Source organism: Artemia sp. Qi Xiang Cuo, chromosome 1 (genome assembly GCF_049724085.1).
Source record: "Artemia sp. Qi Xiang Cuo chromosome 1, ASM4972408v1, whole genome shotgun sequence".
Lineage (NCBI taxonomy): Eukaryota > Metazoa > Arthropoda > Branchiopoda > Anostraca > Artemiidae > Artemia > Artemia sp. Qi Xiang Cuo.
The window spans coordinates 57,577,902-57,601,213 of record NC_142794.1 but is presented as its reverse complement, the minus strand read 5'-3'; the positions used below and the strand labels follow the sequence as shown (position 1 = coordinate 57,601,213).

The window sequence follows — 23,312 nt, the reverse complement described above, 5'->3', positions numbered from 1 at the left end:
TATGTTTGACTTAAAAGGTGTTTTTTCTATCAGATAACTTGTCATCATAATGAAAATTGCTACTTCTAAGAAAAAAATTGCTATCTTTGAGAGAAAACTTGCAAGCTTAAGCAGAAAACGTGTTATCACTGATGAAAAAATGTGACTTCCAAGAGAAATTGGGGTGTGTTAAGTAAAGATTTGTTAGAATTAAGGAAAAAGTTGTTACTTCGAAGAGGAGATTTGTTATATTTTACGGAAAATTTGGTGCTGTTAGAATAAATTCGTTACTTCTAAGAAAAATTTTTTATCTTTCCTGGACAACTTGCTAGTTCTAGCAGAAAGTGTGTTATCAGTGACGAAAAATTGTTACTTTTAAGAAAGAATTGGCATCTTTGACAGAAAACTTGCTACTTCTGACAGAAAGCTTGTTATCACAATCAAAATATTGTTATTTCTATGAAAAAAAGTATCTTTGACACAAAACTTGCTAGTTCTAACAGAAAAAGTGTTATCACTGATGAAAAATATTATTTCTAAGAAAAATTTGTGTGTGTTCAGTAAAAGTATGTTAGTTTTAAGGTAAAATATTGTTAATTTTATGAGAAGGTTTGTAGTGTTAAGCGAAACTTGCTACTTCTGACAGGAAAGTTGTTATCATAGTAAAAAAAATGTTACTTCTAAGAAAAGATTTGGTATCTTTGGTAGAAAACTTGCTAGTTCGAACCGAAAAAGTGTTATCACTGATGAAAAATATTATTTCTAAGAGAAAATTGTGTGTGTTCAGTAAACATTTGGTGGTAATAAAGAAGATTGTTGTTACTTTGATGCACACATTTAATATACATGTGATTTTATTAATAATATTTTATTTTTGATCTGAAAAGATATAAAAAAGCCTTTTGAAAGTATTGCTTGGTGTTGGGGTATGCAAAAAGCCATAAAGTAGAGTTGTGGGTGAAAAGGATGAGTACTTCAACTTGTAAAATTGGTTTAGGAGGGACATTAAGAAAAGAACTTGTTCTGAAAAGATATAATAAAGCTTTTTGAAAAGTATTGCTTGGTGCCGGTGTATGTAAAAAAGCCATAAAATAAAGTTGTGGTGAAAATGATAAGTACTTCAACTTGTAAAATTGGTTTAGGAGGGACATTACGTAAAGAACTTGTTCTGAAATAATATAAAAAAGCCTTTTGAAAAGTATTGCTTGGTGTTGGGGTATGCAAAAAGCCACAAAGTAAAGTAGTGTGTGGAAGGATGAGTACTTCAACTCGTAAAATTGGTTTAGGAGGGACATTATGTAATGAACTTGTTCTGAAAAGATATAATAAAGCCTTTGAAAAGTATTGCTTGATGTTGGGGTGTTCAAAAAGTTGTAAAGTAAAGTTGTGGTGAAAGGATGAGTGCTTCAACTCGTAAAATGGGTTTAAGAGGGATATTAAGAAAGGAACTTGTCCTGAAAAGATATAATAAAGCCTTTTGAAATTTGGGGGCCCTTCTGTGTCTCAAGTGCACAAAAAAAGTATTTAAAAAATGGGGAGGGGGGTCTTTGGGGGCCCAGGGGGCATTTGGGGGCTCGAGGGGCCTTTGGGGTTCTGGGGGGCCTTTGGGGGCCCGGGGGGCATTTGGGGCCCAGGGGCCTTTGGGGGCCTGGGGGGCCTTTGGGATCCCGGGGGCCTTTGGGGTAGGGGGCCCTTTGGGGTTGGGGTATGGGGACCTCACAACACTGTTCAAATGGAACTTGTGTATTATAACGACCACAGAGTTTCACCCCAAATCATCTTCTAAATCATCTTCTAAAATCTTCTTCTAAAATGTCTCAAACGGTTTCGCCCAAATTATCTTCTAAAATGTCTCAAACTGTTTCGCCTAAATCATCTTCTAAAATGTCTCAAAGTCTTTCACCCAAATAATCCCTAAACATAATTTCTGCGTGTTCCTTTTGTTTTATCATCCCTGCGCTGTCACATTTGAAATTCCCAGGAAAAAATTCCCGCGTTAATCTCTTCATCTCATAGGTGTTCTTGATTACTCTATTAAGGCTTCGATAGATAATTAATTTATCGCTAAGTCTAAAGATCAGAGAAGCCATATTTAAAAATAGAAATTCTGTCTCTTTAGAGTCCCGTATAATTCCTAGGAAACAAGTGATGTCATTTATCCCTCAGACCTAAAGATCAAAGAAGCCATAATGTTTCTTAATTCCCCTTTTGTGGATCAATAATTCACCGTCATATTATGTAATCAAATCAACTTCTCAGAAATCCGGTTCCCCTTTTGTGGATCAATAATTCACCGTCAGATTATGTAATAAATTTCTCAGAAATCCATTTCCCCTCGAATCGATCAATACATCTCTTACCGTTAATGCGCATGTGCAAACTTCGTCCCGGAGTCATTACACATAGAAACAACATATAAATTGACGTTGAAAATAGCTCTTTAAAGTACCAAATAGTACCTTTCTTATACGGCAATGTTGTAAACTTCTGTCAGTATTCTATGCCCATATGAAATTCCCATAGAAATTCTATCTCTTTAGAGTCCCGTATAATTCCTAGGAAACAAGTGATGTCATTTATCCCTCAGACCTAAAGATCAAAGAAGCCATAATGTTTCTTAATTCCCCTTTTGTGGATCAATAATTCACCGTCATATTATGTAATCAATTTCTCAGAAATCCAGTTCCCCTCCTGTCGATAAACTTCTGTCAGTATTCTATGCCCATATATGGACTCCCCCTCATATCTACAGAGGTCTCCCTATTTTGTGATATAATTCGTTTTCAGTAAAGCGCATATGAAGAAATAGGCTTTAGACTTTCACGGTTAGGGGATGGGGAAGGGAGTAGTTGCCAAACTCCTGTTTGTAGTGATCCTTGTTTGTTCTTAGGTATGACTTGAATATTTATTTTAATTTTTTATTGTTTAAAGATTCATTTTTTTTTTATTAGTACCGATTATCTGTGATTTTCTATGATCCTTTATTTTATTTCTGTTTGTTTTGGGTTTTATTTATTCTTTAATAGTAATTTCTGGTCATTTTGAATTTGAATTAATATAGGCATTTATTTCTGTCGGTCTTTAAGTTTAATACAGCTTTATTTACTTTTCTGTGAAAAACTTCTTTTCGGAAGTTTTCTTTAATTAATTTATGTTCGTTTTTGATTACCAGAGCCTTGTTAATCATAAACATAATGGGTATATCTCCGGTTTTTCCCTTTCTGGCATTAGAATTGATTTTTTTTTCTAATTTATTAGATCTAATTAGCGTCTTTTCATTTGTTTTGACACCCCCTCAACATTCTCTAATAGGTTTGACCAAGTGCTGTTAACCTTTCCTAGGACATTGTAGATACACCTGTCTGACAACCAAGATTCAAATAGTATCTTTCAATTGTGCTTAACATTCCTCTCAACAGTCTCTGAATGTTTCAACTTAATGCTCTTAATTGTCCCTGAGATATCGCACACGCTGTTTCAACAAGCTAGGTGTACATAGTTTCGTTTGATTTAGTTCAATAGAGTTCAGCAGTCAGAATCCTGACTGCTGGCTTACTAACGCAGGAAGCGCACAATTTATACACATAAGATGTCTTAGAAAGTGGCCTCTTTGTAAGGTAGGACTGCCATAAATAAGGTTTAAACTATATACAATCTTAAATTTTTTACCACAATACTCAAGAGATTCTTCTTAGTTCTGTACGATTTTAGCTCTGAACAGGCATTGAAGTATCGTTAAAACAAGAATCGTGAATTATTCTACTATTTGTAGGTGTTACATTCAAAATGAGTCAATTTCAAGCAGTAAAAGCTGGTCAAGGCCATGTCAGCTGGGATTAGACTTGAAGTTTCGAAGCATATCACAAGTGTCTTTTCTGCATTTTGTGCGTGATGCTGCATATGTTTTTGCTTTTGCTCTTGACAACATGCACAAGGACCTTTGCCATGGTAAACCGGGTCTCTGTGAAGCGATGTCACACATAGACGGAATTGTATTAAAAAATTATATAGATAATGTTAGTTTTACAGGTAAGTAGCGCTTATTTAAATTGCTTTTTTATGATTGATATGTATGGAAAACACACAGAAAGAAAGTGCAAAATCCAGTCATGTTATAAACTTCTAACTTAAATTTCAGAATAATTCAAAGTGGGGATAAAAAGTTGTGTGATTCAAAGTTATGTAACGGGACGTCAGTAAAAGATGATTTTGCTGATACAGGGGAGTTGTTAAATTAAAGTTTTCGATAGATTCTCCACTATTTTAACCCTCAACAAAAACTATATCCGTCTTGAACAGTCTAGGAAAGTATAAACAACATCAAATTGAATATTTGATGTATAATGATATTAATTGCGTCCATCAGTTCAAGAATTTATTTCACCGTAATTTTATTTTTATTTTCAAATGCTGTAAGAACCGGGAAAGAAAATATTTGTAATATAATTCGTTTTCAGTTAAGTGCCAATGACACAGTAGGCTTTAGGTTTTTATTTACAGTTAAGGAAGGGAGCAGTATCCAAACTCTTGTTTGTAGTGAAACTATATTCGTCTTGAACAACTTTAGAAAGAACTAATAAATTAAACTGAATATTTGAAGTATAATGATATTAATTGCTGAAAGCTCATCAGTTCAAAATTTCACTATAGTTTTAATGTTTATTTTCAATATTAAGTACAAAAGAAAATATTTGTGATAAAATTGGCTTTCAGTAAAGTGTCAATGACGCAGTAGGTTGTAGACTTTTACAATGAGAGAAGGAAACGATACCCAAACTCTTGTTCATAGTGATTTTTGTTCGTTTCAAGCTTGATTTGCATATTTAAGTTTCACTCGTTTTAAGATTTATTTATTCATTACATTAATATCTATTGTATGTTTGTTTGCATTGATTACTTATTTAATTTCTGTTCGTTTTAAGCTTCATTTATGCTTCAATAGCAAAATATTTTTTTTTTGTTTTAAGCTTGATTTTCTTATTCAATCTAAGCATACTCGCTTTAAGATATAATTATTCATTTATATTATTACTTGTTGTATGTTTCTTGCTGTGATTGTTTATTTAATTTCTGTTCGTTTTTGTTTTTATTTATTCTTTAATAGTAATTTCTGGTCGTTTTGAGTTTGAATTTTAAAAGGTATTTGTATATGCTGATCTTAAGTTTAAAATGGCCTTTTCTTTTCTTTAAAAACCTTATTTTTCTTAATTTTTTTTTAAATAATATATTGAAATAAACACAGACAAGAAAATATAGGAAGGAAGGAAAAAAAACGAATTATCTCTTCAATTGACCCAAGCGTACGTTGGGTTCTCTCATTGGTTAGGTGGACAAAAACACGCCCATGATGGAGCAAAGTACACTCGTTGTTGTATTCCTAACGAGGTGTGTTAAGAATATGCGGCCGCTGATGGATTAAATTTTTCAAAACATAAGTACCACTATTTACAAGTTTCGTCTTAGCTGCGTAAATAGTTTTGGCTAACGCTTTGTATCTGAATGTAGGCCAATTAGTATTGGGGCTACTTTATCAGGCCGATTAGAAACTCCTAGGGTAATTTGGTGCACTGCTTTTATGTCAGCATCACTTTTTCTTATGAATTCCATCTTTCCTCAGAGAATATTCAACCTGTTAGTTTTCAGGTCTGAGTTTAAATTTTGTTTAATACCATTGAATATGAGTGAATCTAGTCTAGAATCTTGGTCAATATCGTCTAAACGACGCTCAATACGAAATATTCTAGTATCAAGTGATTCTAGGTGAATGTTCATAAACTCTGCTCTTTTTTCTTTTTCAGTAAATTTTGGGGTGCATTCCACAATAATAGATTGGTAGACTTCTGAAACAACGTTTTCAACCGAAATTTTTTTTTATCACTAGAAACTGAGCGAGTTTGCACCTCTTTTTCAATGCTTTTTTCTCAAAATATCTTTCTTGCGAACAAATTCCACTTCTGTCACTGTTAATCGTGATATTATTTCATTGGTATCACTAACAGCACTTGCGCTTTGAGTGGCTGGAGTTTTTGGAGGCATGAAAGTGGACTGATTAATCTTTTTTGTCTTGTTTAATTTTTTAAGGTAGATAATGGGCATTAAGATCAATTCTTCTAAAGCTCTTATGACATTTGTCATAGTTTTCATCGGAACTTCATCCTTATTTGATTCAAAATTAAGTAGGTTAATCTCAGCTACCGTCTGCTGATCTTGAGACCCATAACAATATACCAAATATTTTAAACTTCCTGATATAATCCTCCTAGAGCATATAACTCTGACGGGCCGCATATGATATACTGCAAATTTAGCAAAAGGACGCTGCACCCAAATTGTATACAGCCATATCAAAGCTACTTACTGGCAAGGAGGGGGGGGTGTAAATTATTCAATAAATTTATAATAATTAGCCTACACTGCACAGTTTTTCTTCATTCAAACAAAGGCAATCTGATAAACATCTTTATTATAAAAACTGCTGTGTACACTAGTTACAACTGATGCTGAATGAAGACTGAGAAGTTCTTAAAATTCAAAAGAAATTTCATATCATCAATTAATTTAAAATATATGTCACGGTTGCCTCTCGCCTCTCCCCAACTGTTTCAAAAAATGTTAGTGTAGCGCCACTACGCTGTTCTGGTGTGTCGTCAGACTCATTTCATAAATAGCTTTCACCTTATGTTGAAGATTAGCTACTAATGACGTTAACTATGATAAGAAGCTTACCATTATTGAATATAGGTATGCAGTATAAAATGAACGCCGATGATGTCATTCTTTTTCTAATGATATATCTTTAACACAGATGAATCGCACTGGCAGTTTCGATTTCGAGATGGTGGAGATGGGCCTCCACGCTACACTGTTATGAACTTCCAGAAAGATGAATCAGACCGCTATAGCTGGCGAGAAATTGGAACGTATTTTCGTAAGTCATTTATTACCCTAAATCTTTCTAAGTCAATCTTTTTTTCGCGTGTTTTTGAGGTTTATCCTAAGTTGTCTGAAATTCATTTGTCAAATGGGATCATTCACATATCTAAAGATCACCATGTTTGTTTTTTGGGAATTCTTATTGATGAAAACCTGTCTTTCGAACATTACATTAATTTTATTAAAATAAAGATATGCAAAATTCTTAGTATTTTCAGGAAGCTTAAACATAATTTACCTGGATCAATTTTGAAAGTCCTTTTTTACTGTTTGTTCCTATCTTATATTTCTTACTGTCAAATAGAATGGATGTCAGCTATTCCTTATCTTTTAAAACAATTTATAAGGTTTACAATAAAGCTGGAAACCTCACTGAGGAAACTAATTGTTCAGAAGACATCCTTTGACTCGATCTCACTTACAATTACACTTTTACTTACAATTATTGCATATTCCTTTGTGCGCTTGTTTTACTTTTCTCAGCTTCATGGGACCTCCCCCAGCCCCTAAGTGTTCTACCGTCTTTTTACCTCCGATTAAAATAATTACCATCTTCGCCAAAAAAAAAAGTTCCTTCAACCCCATCTGTAAAGTATGGTTTCAAACCTGTAATGGCGGTCATATTAGTGTAGAATGCCTGAATCCCCTCGAAGGTGTCACTCTTTTAGTTTGTTCGAAAGAGTTGTTGAGAAAAATTGGCTTCCTAGAAGATATTTATTTATTTTTATAGTCTTTTTTTGCGCCGGATTCATTGGAGCCTGTTTAAATATCTATTAAATAGATATTTAATCTATTCAATTTGTTTAATCTATCCAATCTATGGAATCTTTGTCTTCTGCAATTGGTTTTCTTCTTTCCTTGCTGTAAGTAAGTGACTTTTTTCTCTGAACGATTTACTTGTTTATTTTCCCGCTTTTTTTACAGGCCAAGAAGCCTTTGGGGAATAGTATAGTGTATTTAGACAAATTTGTCTAAATTTGTCGTGAAAGCAGCTAATCTCTAATAAATGCAAAAAAAAATCCAATTATATTCTCCTATTGTATAATAATTACTATAATTTCTGTACTTACTTTCGAATAAATCTTATGCCCTGTCATTTTCTGCTTTAAAAGATAGTAAAGGAACTATTCAGGTTGTAATGCTTTTTTTTCAGGAAATACTCTTTCCCATTTAATGAATACCTCTAAAAATAGATATCATCTTGTAATTTGCAAGTCTGAGCTATATCTTTTAATTGGTTAATAAATAAGTTATAGTTTTGTATTTATATTATATAGCTATTAGCAGCACTTAGTACAGCCCAAATGTGTGTCCCTTTTTTAATATTATATCTTAACACCATCTAATTCAAGATTATAAAAAATTAATACAAAAATAAATCTTTGAAAGACGAAACAAATAATAATTCTAAATAGGAATCAGTAAAATCCAATACCAAATCTTTAAAAAAGTCAACGGTCAACTTTGAAGCAATCTAATCAGTTATCAGCAAAGACTAATGACCCTCCTCCTGTATTAGGTTTTGAATGGGTGATAGCCCAGATTTTATTTCTGGTAAATGTTGTTTGTTTTAATTTTGAGTTCTATAATCACTATTTTTTCTGTTAGGTTTCATTTATTCGTTCATGGTAATTTCTATTTGTTTAAAGATAAAACCAATATATGACTTTAATTCTACTAATTTTATATTTTAATATCGTCCTTCTTTTTCTTAAGAATTTTATTTTTGTTGAAAACTTTTTTTCATATTGGTTTTTATGCTTTCTTAAATTGACATAGCTTGATCATGCATTTCCTGTGTGAATCTTTGTAAGGTTTTGTTTCTGTTTAAGGATTACTATAACATTAGATTGTACTTTGAATTTTAGGCAAAATTTTAATTCTCATTTTTTAATTTTTCATTATCCAAAGTTATTATGTAACAATTCTTTATATATGATTCTATATCAGAACCTAGAAAGAAGGGGGAAGTGGATTATCAATCAGACGGATTGTAAATTCACATAATTTTTTGTCTCCGTTCTTTGCACACCTTTGAACACAGACATATCTCATGGGATTAATTTTTTTTTATAAAGAATCGTAAGTACAAAAAGGGCTCTATTATTTCATCCATAACATGATTAAGTTTAGTTACTTTTATGAAAGAATATCCCCTTTTTGAAGGAGGCTTCTTTTGAATAGAATCTGTGAAGTATCTCAGCAACGGAAACTATTTATCCGGAAGATAGGATAGGCGATTGCTTAGTTATAAGATACGAATTAAATTATTACCCCTTTCTCCAGCAAAAATATGTTTTTTGTAACGGTCAAAAATGCAATCGCTACAGAGAATTCACTCAAGAGACGGTGTTGTTGGCATGGTGAGGGGACGTGGTTCTGGAGGGAATCAATTGTGATTCGACAATATTTTGGCTGTATGAGGGCCAAATTGTTGATTTGACGCACAGAATGGCACAAATTGGTATTGTGCTGTAACGTAACCTCTTTTATTGCTCAAAAATTTACTAAATCTATAAATTTAAATTAGAATAAGCTTTATAGCGATATTTTATTGCTACTAATCTGATGAGATGATTCCGAAAAAATAAGCGAGACAGGGGACCATCCTTCTCGGGAAAAATATGAAAAATGTCGTATGTCTATAAGAGCTGTACACCTCCTCTCTACGGTTTTGACAGGTTGAGTTTTATGGTCTCATTTTCATTAGGACTACAACCTTGTTTACAGGGGGGGGGGGGCTTTCTGATATTAAACATGTTTATGCTAATGACTTTCTGTGGGTAAATTTAAAGTTAAGAGTTTAATTATAGTTTGACCTGCATAAAAACCAGACTCTTTCATGTATATTTTGTTATTGAAACTCCTTTTTTTTAGTTTGATTTCTGTTTACACCCGTAAATCATCACTTATGGTTACCACTGACTGTTTGATGTCACCAATTTCTCTCAATCTAAGCATTGTAATCTTCTAAATGTGTGTTGTTCTTAGACCAAACCAAATAATATCTTGAAAAGTATCATAAAGTAAGCTTTTACTATCCAAAATATAAATAAGCTGTTAACTGAGTCAAATATTCTCCCATGGCTATATCAACAGCCTGCTCATGCAATGCACGATCACATTTTTAACAATCAGAGGCAACACTATAGTGTTGCCTATAGTAAAGGCCATACGGCTCCAATGTTTTATTATTTAATATTTTCTTTCTCAGAGGCATTTCATATGTAAGGGGTCGTCACATAAACATCGGAGGGGGCTCATTCGATTGGAAATCAGAAATTCTAGTGTCCTTTTTAAGAGTCAAAAGTGATCGAAGGGCAATTCACCCCCCCACTCCCTTTTTCCCAAATGCATCCGATAGAAATTTTGAGATAGCCATTTTGTTAAAAATGGTTCAAAGATCATATAACAAAAACTCCAATGTCAATACAACCCCCCAGGGCTTGTGGGTAGGCATTTTAAGTAATGCCCTGAGGGCATATATGGTTCTTTTGGAAGGGGTGCTCGTATAAACTTTGGAGAGGGTTCATTTGATTGGAAATTGAAATTTCTAGTTCACTTTTTAAGAGTCAAAAGAGATCAAAGGGCAGCTAGCCTAGACCTCGAACCCGCACCGAAACAAAAATTGGTAGTGGCGGATACAATTAGCCTGCGATGGCGCGCCGAAATTTTTTTTTGTGGCACGCCGTCGAAAAATTATTGGCGGCGTGCCGTCAATTGATCGGCATTTGTTCTATTTTTGAAACTTTTAAAAAATTTTAAAGTTTGCTTTTTTTAAAGAAACTTAAAAAACAAACTATAAACAGTAGAAATTCTTTGGTACAAAGAGAAGATGGCCCTCGAAAAGCTTGAAGGGGAGGCTGTAATCTCTGGTGATTTCGATGGATCAGCTACCCCAATCAGTTGTGTGAATATGGCTAATGGTGATTTTCAGAAGAGCAAAAACTCTAAATATCCTCATGATCATACATAAAAAAGGAATCTGCTTGATCAGAAAAATGTGTGAGAGCAATGATGTGATTTGGTGTCAAGTCGTTTTATATCTGGCGTTGGCAGCCCATGCCAGGAGATGATCCTGTCCTAGTTGATGCAATCAGTCAAGCCACTGTCTTCTGAAAAATATATTCTATTCGGCTTTCATGGATTGCAGCTTTGGCAAGAAAAATAATATCGTTGCCGGCAAAAAGTTCCACAGCAGAAAGGGTTTTCAGTGTTGCAAGACTAATTGTCAGCATTATGCGTTCTATGTTGGCTCCACACCGTGTAAACAAAATTGTTTTTATACATGATAACTACAAGCTTGTCAAACCCTTAAAGGAAAGTGCTAGAGTTCATTTCTAGCTAATTGTTTTGATGTTTTAATTCTGGTTCCTTAAACTGCCTGAGAATTGAAAAAATATAGAATTTAAAATTGAATTCAAATTAAATTCCGAAATTTAAAGCCAGAATTAAAAATTTAATAATATATTAATAATATATTCAATAATATAATTATAAAGAATGATTTTCTATATAAGGTGTTGCCTCTTTTTATATAAAAGCTTTTCTTTACAAAATGTTGCTTCTTTTTCTTCTTAGACATGGGAACGAACTGTCCTTAAACTTTCTGAAAATTGGCTATGTAAAAAGAAAAGAAAAAAAAAATGAAATGTTAAATCCTATACGCTGAAGTACAATTTTCATCGTTTGATATGCTTACCCGCCATGTTCAAGTACTTTCACGACCACAGTACCTTAATTTCTGAAATAGGAAGGACAAAAAATAAGCTCTTTCATTCTCAAAGGAGTTGATTAAAATGTTTAATGTTAAAACTTTTATTTTATCACTTGAGAGGATTCAATCTTGAAGCAATGAGAAATAACAGCTTCTGTAGCGTAGAAAGTGAGGGGTTGAGAGGTAGGGTAGTCAAAGAAGTAGAATTCAGGTTGCAAGACTAGGAAATTCGAACATAAAGTTAGATGTACACATCAGATTCCATTGATGTTTCATAAATTAGCCATGGATTTATGGTACAAGTAAATTTGTTTAATTCAAGTTTTAGAACCTAGTTTTAATTAAATTTTAAATTACCTTTTGGTCGGATTCATTTAATTATAAGGCAGTCTAAGGTCTCTCTGTCGATCATTTGGATTAAAAGAATGTTTTTGAGAAGTTAAGATTCATATATCGTCCTTATTTTGTCCGAGGTTTGGTCATGGTAATGAAGCTAAAAAGAAATTGTGGACCAACTTCCGATAAAACTGATACCGATTAAGTTTCCAAAATTTTAAAAAATTTGGGGAAATTTAAAATTTTTTTGAACTTTTATTTTTATAGTTTTTTTTTAAATACTATTGGGGTAGCTGATCCACCGAAAGAACCAGAGATTACAGCCTCCCCTTCAAGCTTTTCGAGGGCCATGTTCTCTTTGTACCAAATAATTTCTACTGCAATGAAATGCACACTACGAGTTGAACTGGAGGAGGCTCGAGTGTTGATTAGGCAAATTCCGTTCACAAGAGAATTCATAAAGTACACTATTTCAGTCTCTATCTCTAGAGCCTTAACCATTTTGAACAATAATTCCCTTCTTGTCAATAAACCATCAAGAAGGTTCAGATGGTCCTCAGTTTCATTTATTTTAATGTTTTGAAGTCCAAAAGTGCAGCTGACACCATGAGATGGGAGGCAAAAGTCAAACTTGTTTCTCATCTTTTCTTTCAGAAGCAAAATATCTAGGCCTACTATCATTAGGTTGCTCATCAAGGCAGGGACGTAGTTTGGGGGTGGCAAGGGGGGCAGTTGCCCCCCAATATTGTGAAGAAAAAATTATTATACATCCCATGTTCTTTGACTATCCGGTTATGGACCCCTCTTGTCCCCCCCCCCCCAATAAAAATTCTGGAGACTCTTCCCTGCCTCAAAGTGACCTTTTAGAAGGCCCCAACAGAGCAGAGCAGTATTTTGGGTGGGAAAGAATTCTCCCTCGGTAGCCTCGACTATAGTAGAAAAATTTGATAGTAAACAGCAAATGTCATGCATCAGTTCATATTCCTCATCATTTAGAGCAAGGTCAGGTTTTCCAATTTTGCACAAACACTTGCCAGAGGGCCTTTGTATTGAATAACTCTTTGCATCATACTATATGTTGCATTCCATCTTATGGCAAATTCCATTTTAAGGAAGTAGTATGTACATATGGAATTTGGGTAGATTATGTTCCATCCTGTGTTATTTGTCCCACTTTACATTCCATGGCACCTTTCCCTGGCACCTTTCCATTAGACTGATCATTGCTATTGATGTCAATTGAATATGGAATTATACAAAACCTACCAGACAAGTTTTGTTGACATAATTTACGTGGACTAGATTTCTATTTCATGATATACAAGTTTTTTTTAGAATTGAATTCAGATTCAAGTATTATCACTACCAGTATATGCCTTAGCAGATATTGACAAATGTTAATTGCCTTAACTCGAGAGTAGTTTGTTATTAAAAAAAAAATTGGATGTTACAATTAAAATTGTTTGATTGACATTTGCCAAAAGGGGTAAGGGATTCGTGAAGTGAACTGTACGAACGATCTTATTTGAATAATAAGGAAAAAGTGCTAGATAAAATTTGCCAATTTTAAGATGGAGAAAAAAAAGGGTTAAAGTGATTAGCAGTTAAGGTAACCCTGAAGAGCATGTTAATTCATTAGCATTTGCGAATACTTCGATGTGTTTGGTATAATACACAAGTGGTGTTTTGAACAGGGTTGTCAGTTTAAAATAGAGTCTAACGAGGGCTTGTTAACTCAGGCAATTTGTTATAAACAGGTATTTATATTCTAGTCGCTTGCTTCACTACAGATAAGGCTATTGTGTTTTTTTTTCTGAACTTTATGAGGGAGGTGGGTGGGGGTAACTATTTGGTTTAAGAAATTAGTTTACGAGTAGAAAAATGCTTCACTTCAGATAAGGCTATTGTGTTTTTCTGAACTTTCTGAGAGAGGTGGGGGGTAACTTTTTAGTTTAAAAATTAGTTTAAGAGTAGAAAAATTCTTCACTACAGATAAGGCTATTGTGTTTTTCTGAACTTTCTGAGGGAGGAGTGGGTAACTATTTAGTTTAAGAAATTAGTTTACGAGTAGAAAAATGCTTCACTACAGATAAGGCTATTGTGTTTTTCTGAAAATGTGTGTTTTTTTCTGAACTTTCTGAGGGAGGAGGGGGTAACTATTTAGTTTAAAAATTAGTTTACGAGTAGAAAAATGCTTCACTACAGATAAGGCTATTGTGTTTTTCTGAACTTTCTGAGAGAGGTGGGGGGAACTATTTAGTTTAAGAAATTAGTTTAAGAGTAGAAAAATGATTCACTACAGATAAGGATATTGTGTTTTTCTTCTGAACTTTCTGAGGGAGGAGGGGGTAACTATTTAGTTTAAGAAATTAGTTTACGAGTAGAAAAATGATTCACTACAGATAAGGCTATTGTGTTTTTCTGAACTTTCTGAGAGAGGTGGGTGGGGGTAACTTTTTAGTTTAAAAATTAGTTTACGAGTAGAAAAATGCTTCACTACAGATAAGGCTATTGTGTTTTTCTGAACTTTCTGAGGGAGGAGGGGGTAACTATTTAGTTTAAAGAAATTAGTTTACGAGTAGAAAAATGCGTCACTACAGATAAGGCTATTGTGTTTGTCGGAACATGCTGAGGGAGGAGGGGGTAACTATCTAGTTTAAGAAATTACTTTACGACTAGAAAAATGCTTCACTACAGATAAGGCTATTGTGTTTTTTTTCTGAAGTTTCTGAGGGAGGTGGGTGTAACTATTAAATTTAAGAAATTAGTTTACGAGTAGAACAATGCTTCACTACAGATAAGGCTATTGTGTTTTTCTGAACTTTCTGAGAGAGATGGGGGGTAACTTTTTAGTTTAAAAATTAGTTTACGAGTAGAAAAATCCTTCACTAGAGATAAGGCTATTGTGTTTTTCTGAACTTTCTGAGGGAGGAGGGGGTAACTATTTAGTTTAAAGAAATTAGTTTACGAGTAGAAAAATGTTTCACTACAGATAAGGCTATTGTGTTTTTCTGAACTTTCTGAGGGGGGAGGGCGATGGGAAATATTTATTTTAAGAAATTAGATTAAGATCAGAAAAATGTTTCACTACAGATAATGCTTTTGTGATTTTCTGAACATGTGTGTTTTTTTCCGAACTTTTTGGGGGAGTAGGGGTTAACTATTTAGTTTAAAATATAGTTTACGAGTATAAAAATGCTTCACTACAGATAAGGCTATTTTGTTTTTCTGAACTTTCTGAGGGAGGAGGGGGGTAACTCTTTAGTTTAAAAATTAGTTTACGAGTAGAAAAAGGCGGGTCTTAGTCCACCAGCCTGAATGGTGGAAATCCACTAGCTCAGTATTGGGGTCTTAGTCCACCAGCCCGAATGGTTGAAATACACTAGCTCAGAATTGTGGTCTCAGTCCACCAGCCTGAATGGTGGAAATTCACTAGCTCAGAATTGGGGTCTTAGTTCACCAGCCTGAATGATGGAAATTCACTAGCTGAGAATTGGGGTCTTAGTCCACCAGCCTGAATGGTTGAAATTCACTAGCTCAGAATTGGGGTCTTAGTCAGTGTTCAGATTGGAGCGTTTGGGTCTGACTATCTGGGCTTTATTTGTCAAGACCTGAATGCTAAGCAATGGACATGAGCTCGATTGGGACCCCATTGTGAAAATGGAAAACAAAAAACAAAAAATATATTGTTGGTATGTGTGTAGAGCATGGCATGGTTACCGCTAGGGCAACAGTCTAACCGTTGACGGTTTTAAGTATCCGTGAATAAGTTCTAAGGCGAGAGTGGAAGTTGGGACAAGTTTTTGGAGGTGTCCACCTCACCTGCCCAGAGTCTCAGGCAAGTGACCCTAAGCTTGAAAAAGTGGAAATTGGCTCAGATTTTCTAAACTGAGCTGAGACAATGAATACATACTATTGGGAAAGTGATTGGAGGCGCTAGGCATCCGTGAACAAGTGCTAAATTGAGAGAGGACTTTGGGACAATATTTGCAGTTACATTCTCTTAATTTTTCAAAGTTCATTTTGAATTTCTTTCGTGAAATGCAAGAATTGGAATATTTCAGTAGTGCCTTGTCGTGCTTTACCTTGTCACAGTTACATTCTCTTAATTTTTCAAAGTTCATTTTGATTTTCCTTCGCAAAGTGCAAGAATTGGAATATTTCAGTAGTGTCTTGTCGTGGTTTACCTTGTCACAGTTAAATTCTCTTAATTTTTCAAAGTTTATTTTGAATTTCTTTCGTGAAATGCAAGAGTTGGAGACGCTGGGAATCCGTGAACAAGTGCTAAATTGAGAGAGGAATTTGGGACAATATTTGCAGTTACATTCTCTTAATTTTTCAAAGTTCATTTTGAATTTCTTTCGTGAAATGCAAGAATTAGAATATTTCAGTAGTGTCGTGTGGTGGTTTACCTTGTCACAGTTACATTCTCTTGATTTTTCTAAGTTCATTTTAAATTTCTGCCGTGAAATGCAAGAGTTGGAATATTTCAGTAGTGACTTGTTGTGCTTTACCTTGTCACAGTTACATTCTCTTTATTTTTCGAAGTTCATTTTGAATTTCTATCGTAAAATGCAAGAGTTGGAATATTTAAGTAGTGGTTTGTTGTGCTATAACTTGTCACAGTTACATTCTGTTGATTTTCATAGTTCATTTTGAATTTCTTTCATTGGAATGCAAGAGTTGGAATATTTCAGTAGTGTTTTGTTGTGCTTTACCTTGTCACAGTTACATTCTCTTAATTTTTCAAAGTTCATTTTGAATTTCTTTCGCGAAGTGCAAGAATTGGAATATTTCAGTAGTGTCTTGTCTTGGTTTACCTTTTCACAGCTACATTCTCATGATTTTTCAAAGTTCATTTTGGATTTCTTTCGTTGAAATGCAAGACTTGGAATATTTCAGTAGTGACTTGTTGTGCTTTACCTTGTCACAGTTACATTCTCTTGATTTTTCGAAGTTCATTTTGAATTTCTGTCGTGAAATGTAAGAGTTGGAATATTTCAGTAGTGTCTTGTTGTACTTTACCTTGTCACAGTTACATTCTATTGATTTTCATAGTTCATTTTGAATTTCTTTCATTGAAATGCAAGAGATGGAACATTTCAGTAGTGTTTTGTTGTGCTTTTCATTGTCACAGTTACATTCTCTTAATTTTTCAAAGCTCATTTTGAATTTCTTTCGTGAAATGCAAGAATTGGAATATTTCAGTAGTGTCTTGTCGTGGTTTACCTTGTCACAGCTACATTCTCATGATTTTTCAAAGTTCATTTTGAATTTTTGTCGTGAAATGCAAGATTTGGAATATTTCAGTAGTGACTTGTTGTGCTTTACCTTGTCACAGTTACATTCTCTTGATTTTTCGAAGTTCATTTTTAATTTCTGTCGTAAAATGCAAGAGTTGGAATATTTCCGTAGTGACTTGTTGTGCTTTATCTTGTCACAGTTACATTCTCTTGATTTTTCAAAGTTCATTTTGAATTTCTGTCGTAAAATGCAAGAATTGGACTTTGGTTCAAATCTGAAACTTTAGTCGTTTTTTGGATCGAAAAATAAAACTATTTCTATAAAATCTGAGCTAAAAAAGGGTTTTTGACCGTAAACTCTAGTTTTTTTTGTAAGAAAATTATGGAAAATACAATTCGTTGGCTCAGAGGTGAAAATTAAGTCCAGTAATGGATCGAAAAATAAAAAATCTCTATAAAATCTGAGCTAATAGGGTTTTTTTGCAGTAAACTCTAGTTTTTTGTACGAAAATTATGGAAAATACAATTCTCTGGTGCAAATCTGAAACTTTAGTCTATTTTTGGATCGAAAAATAAACTATTTCTGTAAAATCTGAGCTAATAACGGTTTTTGCCCGTAAACTATAGTTTTTTGTGAGCAAATTATGGAAAATACAATTCTCTGACTCAAATCTGAAACTTAATTCTATTTTTGGATCGAAAAATAAACTATTTCTGTAAAATCTGAGCTAATAAGGGTTTTTGACCGTAAACTCTAGTTTTTTGTAAGAAAATTATGGAAAATACAATTGTCTGGTTGAAATCTGAAACTCTAGTCTATTTTCGGATCGAAAAATAAAACTATTTTTATAAAATCCGAGCTAAAAAGGGTTTTTTGACCGTAAACTCTAGTTTTTTGTAAGAAAATTATGGAAAATACAAATCTTTGGTTCAAATCTGAAACTTAATTCTATTTTTGGATCGAAAAATAAAACTATTTCCGTAAAATCTGAGCTAAATAAGGGTTTTTGACCGTAAACTCTAGTTTTTTGTAAGAAAATTATGGAAAATACAATTCTCTGGTTCAAATCTAAAACTTAAGTCTATTTTTGGAGTGAAAAATAAAACTATTTCTATAAAATCTGAGTTAAAAGGGTTTTAGACCGTAAAATATAGTTTCTTATCAGAAAATTATGAAAAATACAAGTCATTGGCTCATAGGTGAAAATTAAGTCTAGTTATGGATCGAAAAATAAACCATTTCTTTAAAATTTAAGCTAATAAGGGTTTTTGGCCTTAAAAGCTAGTTTCTTATAAGAAAATTATGGAAAATACAATTCCCTGGTTCAAATATGAAACTTAAGTCTATTTTTGGATCGAAAAATAAAACTATTTCTGTAAAATCTGAGCTAATAAGGGTTTTTGACCGTAAAATCTAGTTTCTTGTAAGAAAATTATGGAAAATACAATTCTCCAGTTTTGGATACTCATAATGATGAGGACTGATGATTCTAATTCAATATTTTTTCCATAAGAACAGACTATTTTTTTTTTAACTTCGAAATTATTCAACTTTATTTATTTTTTATCTTTTTTTTGTACGTATCTTAAAATGACAAAATATGCCTACGGCTCTAACAATTCTACTCTATTATTGGTCAGAGATACGATGTGGCTTTCCTATTGGTATTCTATGATACGGTTATTGACACTACCTAGTCTATTGCATGTATTAAATCATTATTTTTTTACGCAGTGGAACGATAAACACATAAGTCATATCTTTAAAAAAAAAAAGTGAAGATGGAGCATTTTAATAAAGTGTGTTCACATAACAATTCTACATAGCATTATTTCATTAAAAATATATTATGCATTACCTTGTTATGTGTTCATTATTTTTAGAGTAAGCTATTATATCAAACGTTTAGAATGTCTATTAAAACATCGGAGATGTAAGAAAAGGAATTTGCATCCATCTATCGTCAGACCCAAGGGATAACATTGACAAAATCTAGGTATCAGGATGAATAAATTCTTTATCAACATCCGTTGTTGGATATGTTTTTATGTCATTATGAATTTTTTTTAAGTAAGTAGGTAAGTAAGTAATTAAGTAGGTAAGTGAGTAACAAACTCTTTCTGGAATTCACCTTTTGGATACACAATACAGAAATTTAATTCAGGAAATCATAAAAAAAAAATTGAACAAATTTTTTATTAACATTCTTTATCGATTGAAGTCACTTCCTAGACAGTCAATACAACAATTTCACAAAATCTAAGTATCAGATTGATTAAATTCTATATCAACATCCATTTCTCGGATACATGGGGGTGAAATTGACAAAATCTAAGTGTTAGAGTGAATAGATTTTATTTATCAACATCCTTTGTTAGATACATCGAATGAAATTGACAAAATCTAAGTGTCAGAGTGAATAATTTATTTTTTATCAACATTTTTTATCAGTTACAGCAATTATAAATAACAAAATCTAAATATCAGAGTGAATAAATGCTTTTTTCAGCACCCTTTGTTGGATATGTTGAATAAAATATGCAAAGTCGACATAGCTTTATTTCATTTTTTAAGGTTAATTTAGGCGAGCTTACGTGCGCGCACGACCGCATGCGCACGACGCACGCGCACGATGGCGCATGATATTAGCTCAGATTTTACAGAAATAATATTATTTTTCCATCCAAAAATAGACTTAAGTTTCATATTTGAACCAAGGAATTGTATTTTTCATAATTTTCTTATAAAAAACTATAGTTTACGGCCAAAAACCCTTATTAGCTCAGATTCTACAGAGAAACTTTATTTTTCGATCCAGAACTGGACTTGATTTTCACCTATGAGCCAATGAATTATATTTTCCATAATTTTCTTATAAAAAACTAGAGTTTATGGTCGAAAACCCTTTTAACTCAGATTTTATAGAAATGGTTTTATTTTTCGATCCAAAAATAGACTTAAGTTTCAGATTTGAACCAGAGAATTGTATTTTCCATAATTTTCTTACAAAAAAATAGAGTTTACGGTCAAAAACCCTTTTTTAGCTCAGATTTTACGGAAATAGTTTTATTTTTCGATCCAAAAATAGAATTAAGTTTCAGATTTGAACCAGAGATTTGTATTTTCCATAATTTTCTTACAAAAAACTAGAGTTTACGGTCAAAAAAACATTTTTAGCTCGGATTTTATAGAAATAGTTTTATGTTTCTATCCAAAAATAGACTAGATTTTCAGATTTCAACGAGACAATTGTATTTTTTATACTTTTCTTACAAAAAACTAGTGTTTACGGTCAAAAACCCTTATTAGCTCCAATTTTAAAGAAATATTTTGTTTTTCGATCCAAAAATAGAATTAAGTTTCAGATTTGAGCCAAAGAATTGCATTTTCCATAATTTGCTCACATAAAACTATAGTTTACGGGCAAAAACCCTTATTAGCTCAGATTTTACAGAAATAGTTTATTTTTCAATCCATAACTGGACTTAATTTTCATCTCTGAGCCAACGAATTGTATTTTCCATAATTTTCTTTAAAAAAAACTAGAGTTTACGGTCAAAAACCCCTATTAGCTCAGATTTTACAGAAATAGTTTATTTTTCGATCCAAAAATAGACTAAAGTTTCAGATTTGCACCAGAGAATTGTTTTTTCCATAATTTTCGTACAAAAAAACTAGAGTTTACTGAAAAAGACCCTTATTAGCTCAGATTTTACAGAGATTGTTTATTTTTCGATCCATAACTGGACTTAATTTTCACCTCTGAGCCAACGAATTGTATTTTCCATAATTTTCTTTAAAAAAAACTAGAGTTTACGGTCAAAAACCCTTTTTTAGCTCAGATTTTATAGAAATAGTTTTATTTTTCGATCCAAAGAACGACTAAAGTTTCAGATTTGAACCAGAATCCAACTCTTGCATTTCACGACAGAAATTCAAAATAAACTTCAAAAAATCAAGAGAATGTAACTCTGACAAGGTAAAGCACAACAAGTCACTACTGAAATATTCCAACTCTTGCATTTCAATGAAAGAAATCCAAAATGAACTTTGAAAAATCATGAGAATGTAGCTGTGACAAGGTAAACCACGACAAGACACTACTGAAATATTCCAATTCTTTCATTTCAGGAAAGAAATTCAAAATTAACTTTGAAAAATTAAGAGAATGTAACTGTGACAAGGTAAAGCACAACAAAACACTACTGAAATATTCCAACTCTTGCATTTCAATGAAAGAAATTCAAAATGAACTATGAAAATCAATAGGATGTAACTGTGACAAGGTAAAGCACAACAAAACACTACTGAAATATTCCAACTCTTGCATTTCACGACAGAAATTCAAAATGAACTTTGAAAAATCAAGAGAATGTAACTGTGACAAGGTAAAGCACAACAAGTCACTACTGAAATATTCCAACTCTTGCATTTCAACGAAAGAAATCCAAAATTAACTTTGAAAAATCATGAGACTGTAGCTGTGACAAGGTAAACCACGACAAGACACTTCTGAAATATTCCAATTCTTGCACTTCGCGAAAAAAATTTAAAATGAACTTCGAAAAATCAAGAGAACGTAACTCTGACAAGGTAAAGCACAACAAAACACTACTGAAATAATCCAAATCTTGCATTTCGAAGAAAGAAATTCAAAATCAAATTTGAAAATCAAAAGAATGTAACTGTGACAAGGTAAAGCACAACAAAACACTACTGAAATATTCCAACTCTTGCATATCAATGAAAGAAATTCAAAATGAACTATGAAAATCAACAGAATGTAACTGTGACAAGGTAAAGCACAACAAACCACTACTGAAATATTCCAACTCTTGCATTTTACGACAGAAATTCAAAATGAACTTTGAAAAATTAAGAGAATGTAACTGTGACAAGGTAAAGCACAACAAGTCACTACTGAAATATTCCAACTCTTGAATTTCACGACAGAAATTCAAAATGAACTTCGAAAAATCAAGAGAATGTAACTCTGACAAGGTTAAGCACAACAAGTCACTACTGAAATATTCCAATTCTTGCATTTCAAGACAGAAATTCAAAATGAACTTTGAAAAATCATGAGAATGTAGCTGTGACAAGGTAAACCACGACAAGATTCTACTGAAATATTCCAATTCTTGCATTTCACGAAAGAAATTCAAAATGAACTTTGAAAAATTAAGAGAATGTAACTTTGACAAGGTAAAGCACAACAAAACACTACTGAAATATTCCATCTCTTGCATTTCAATGAAAGAAATTCAAAATGAACTATAAAAATCAATAGAATGTAACTGTGACAAGATAAAGCACAACAAGACACTACTGAAATATTCCAACTCTTGCATTTCACGACAGAAATTCAAAATGAACTTGGAAAAATAAAGAGAATGTAACTGTGACAAGGTAAAACACAACAAGTCACTACTGAAATATTCCAACTCTTGCATTTCAACGAAAGAAATCCAAAATGAACTTTGAAAAATCATGAGAATGTAGCTGTTACAAGGTAAACCACGACAAGACACTACTGAAATATTCTAATTCTTGCACTTCGCGAAAGAAATTCAAAATGAACTTTGAAAAATTAAGAGAATGTAACTGTGACAAGGTAAAGCAAAACAAAACAATACTGAAATATTCCAACTCTTGCATTTCAATGAAAGAAATTCAAAATGAACTATGAAAATCAACAGAATTTAACTTTGACAAGGTAAAGCACAACAAAACACTACTGAAATATTCCAACTCTTGCATTTTACGATAGAAATTCAAAATGAAATTATAAAAATAAAGATAATGTAACTGTGACAAGGTAAAGCACAACAAGTCACTACTGAAATATTCCAACTCTTGCATTTTACGACAGAAATTCAAGATGAACTTCGAAAAATCAAGAGAATGTAAGTGTGACAAGATAAAGCACGATAAGACACTACTGAAATATTCCAATTCTTGCATTTCACGAAAGAAATTCAAAATGAACTTTGAAAAATTAAGAGAATGTAACTGCAAATATTGTCCCAAATTCCTCTCTCAATTTAGCACTTGTTCACGGATGCCAAGCGTCTCCAACTCTTGCATTTCACGACAGAAATTC

At 32.7% G+C, this 23,312-nt stretch overlaps 1 protein-coding gene across 1 annotated transcript in view; it reads left to right on the top strand.

Moving 5' to 3' along the window:
- Nucleotides 1-23,312, top strand: part of LOC148956514 (metabotropic glutamate receptor 3-like) — a 222,882-nt gene that overhangs the window by 71,249 nt on the left and 128,321 nt on the right. The window contains exons 7-8 of the mRNA XM_089108444.1: nucleotides 3,752-4,008; nucleotides 6,785-6,907. Of these exons, the coding sequence (XP_088964570.1) occupies nucleotides 3,752-4,008; nucleotides 6,785-6,907 (380 nt within the window). The remainder of the gene's footprint in view (nucleotides 1-3,751; nucleotides 4,009-6,784; nucleotides 6,908-23,312) is intronic.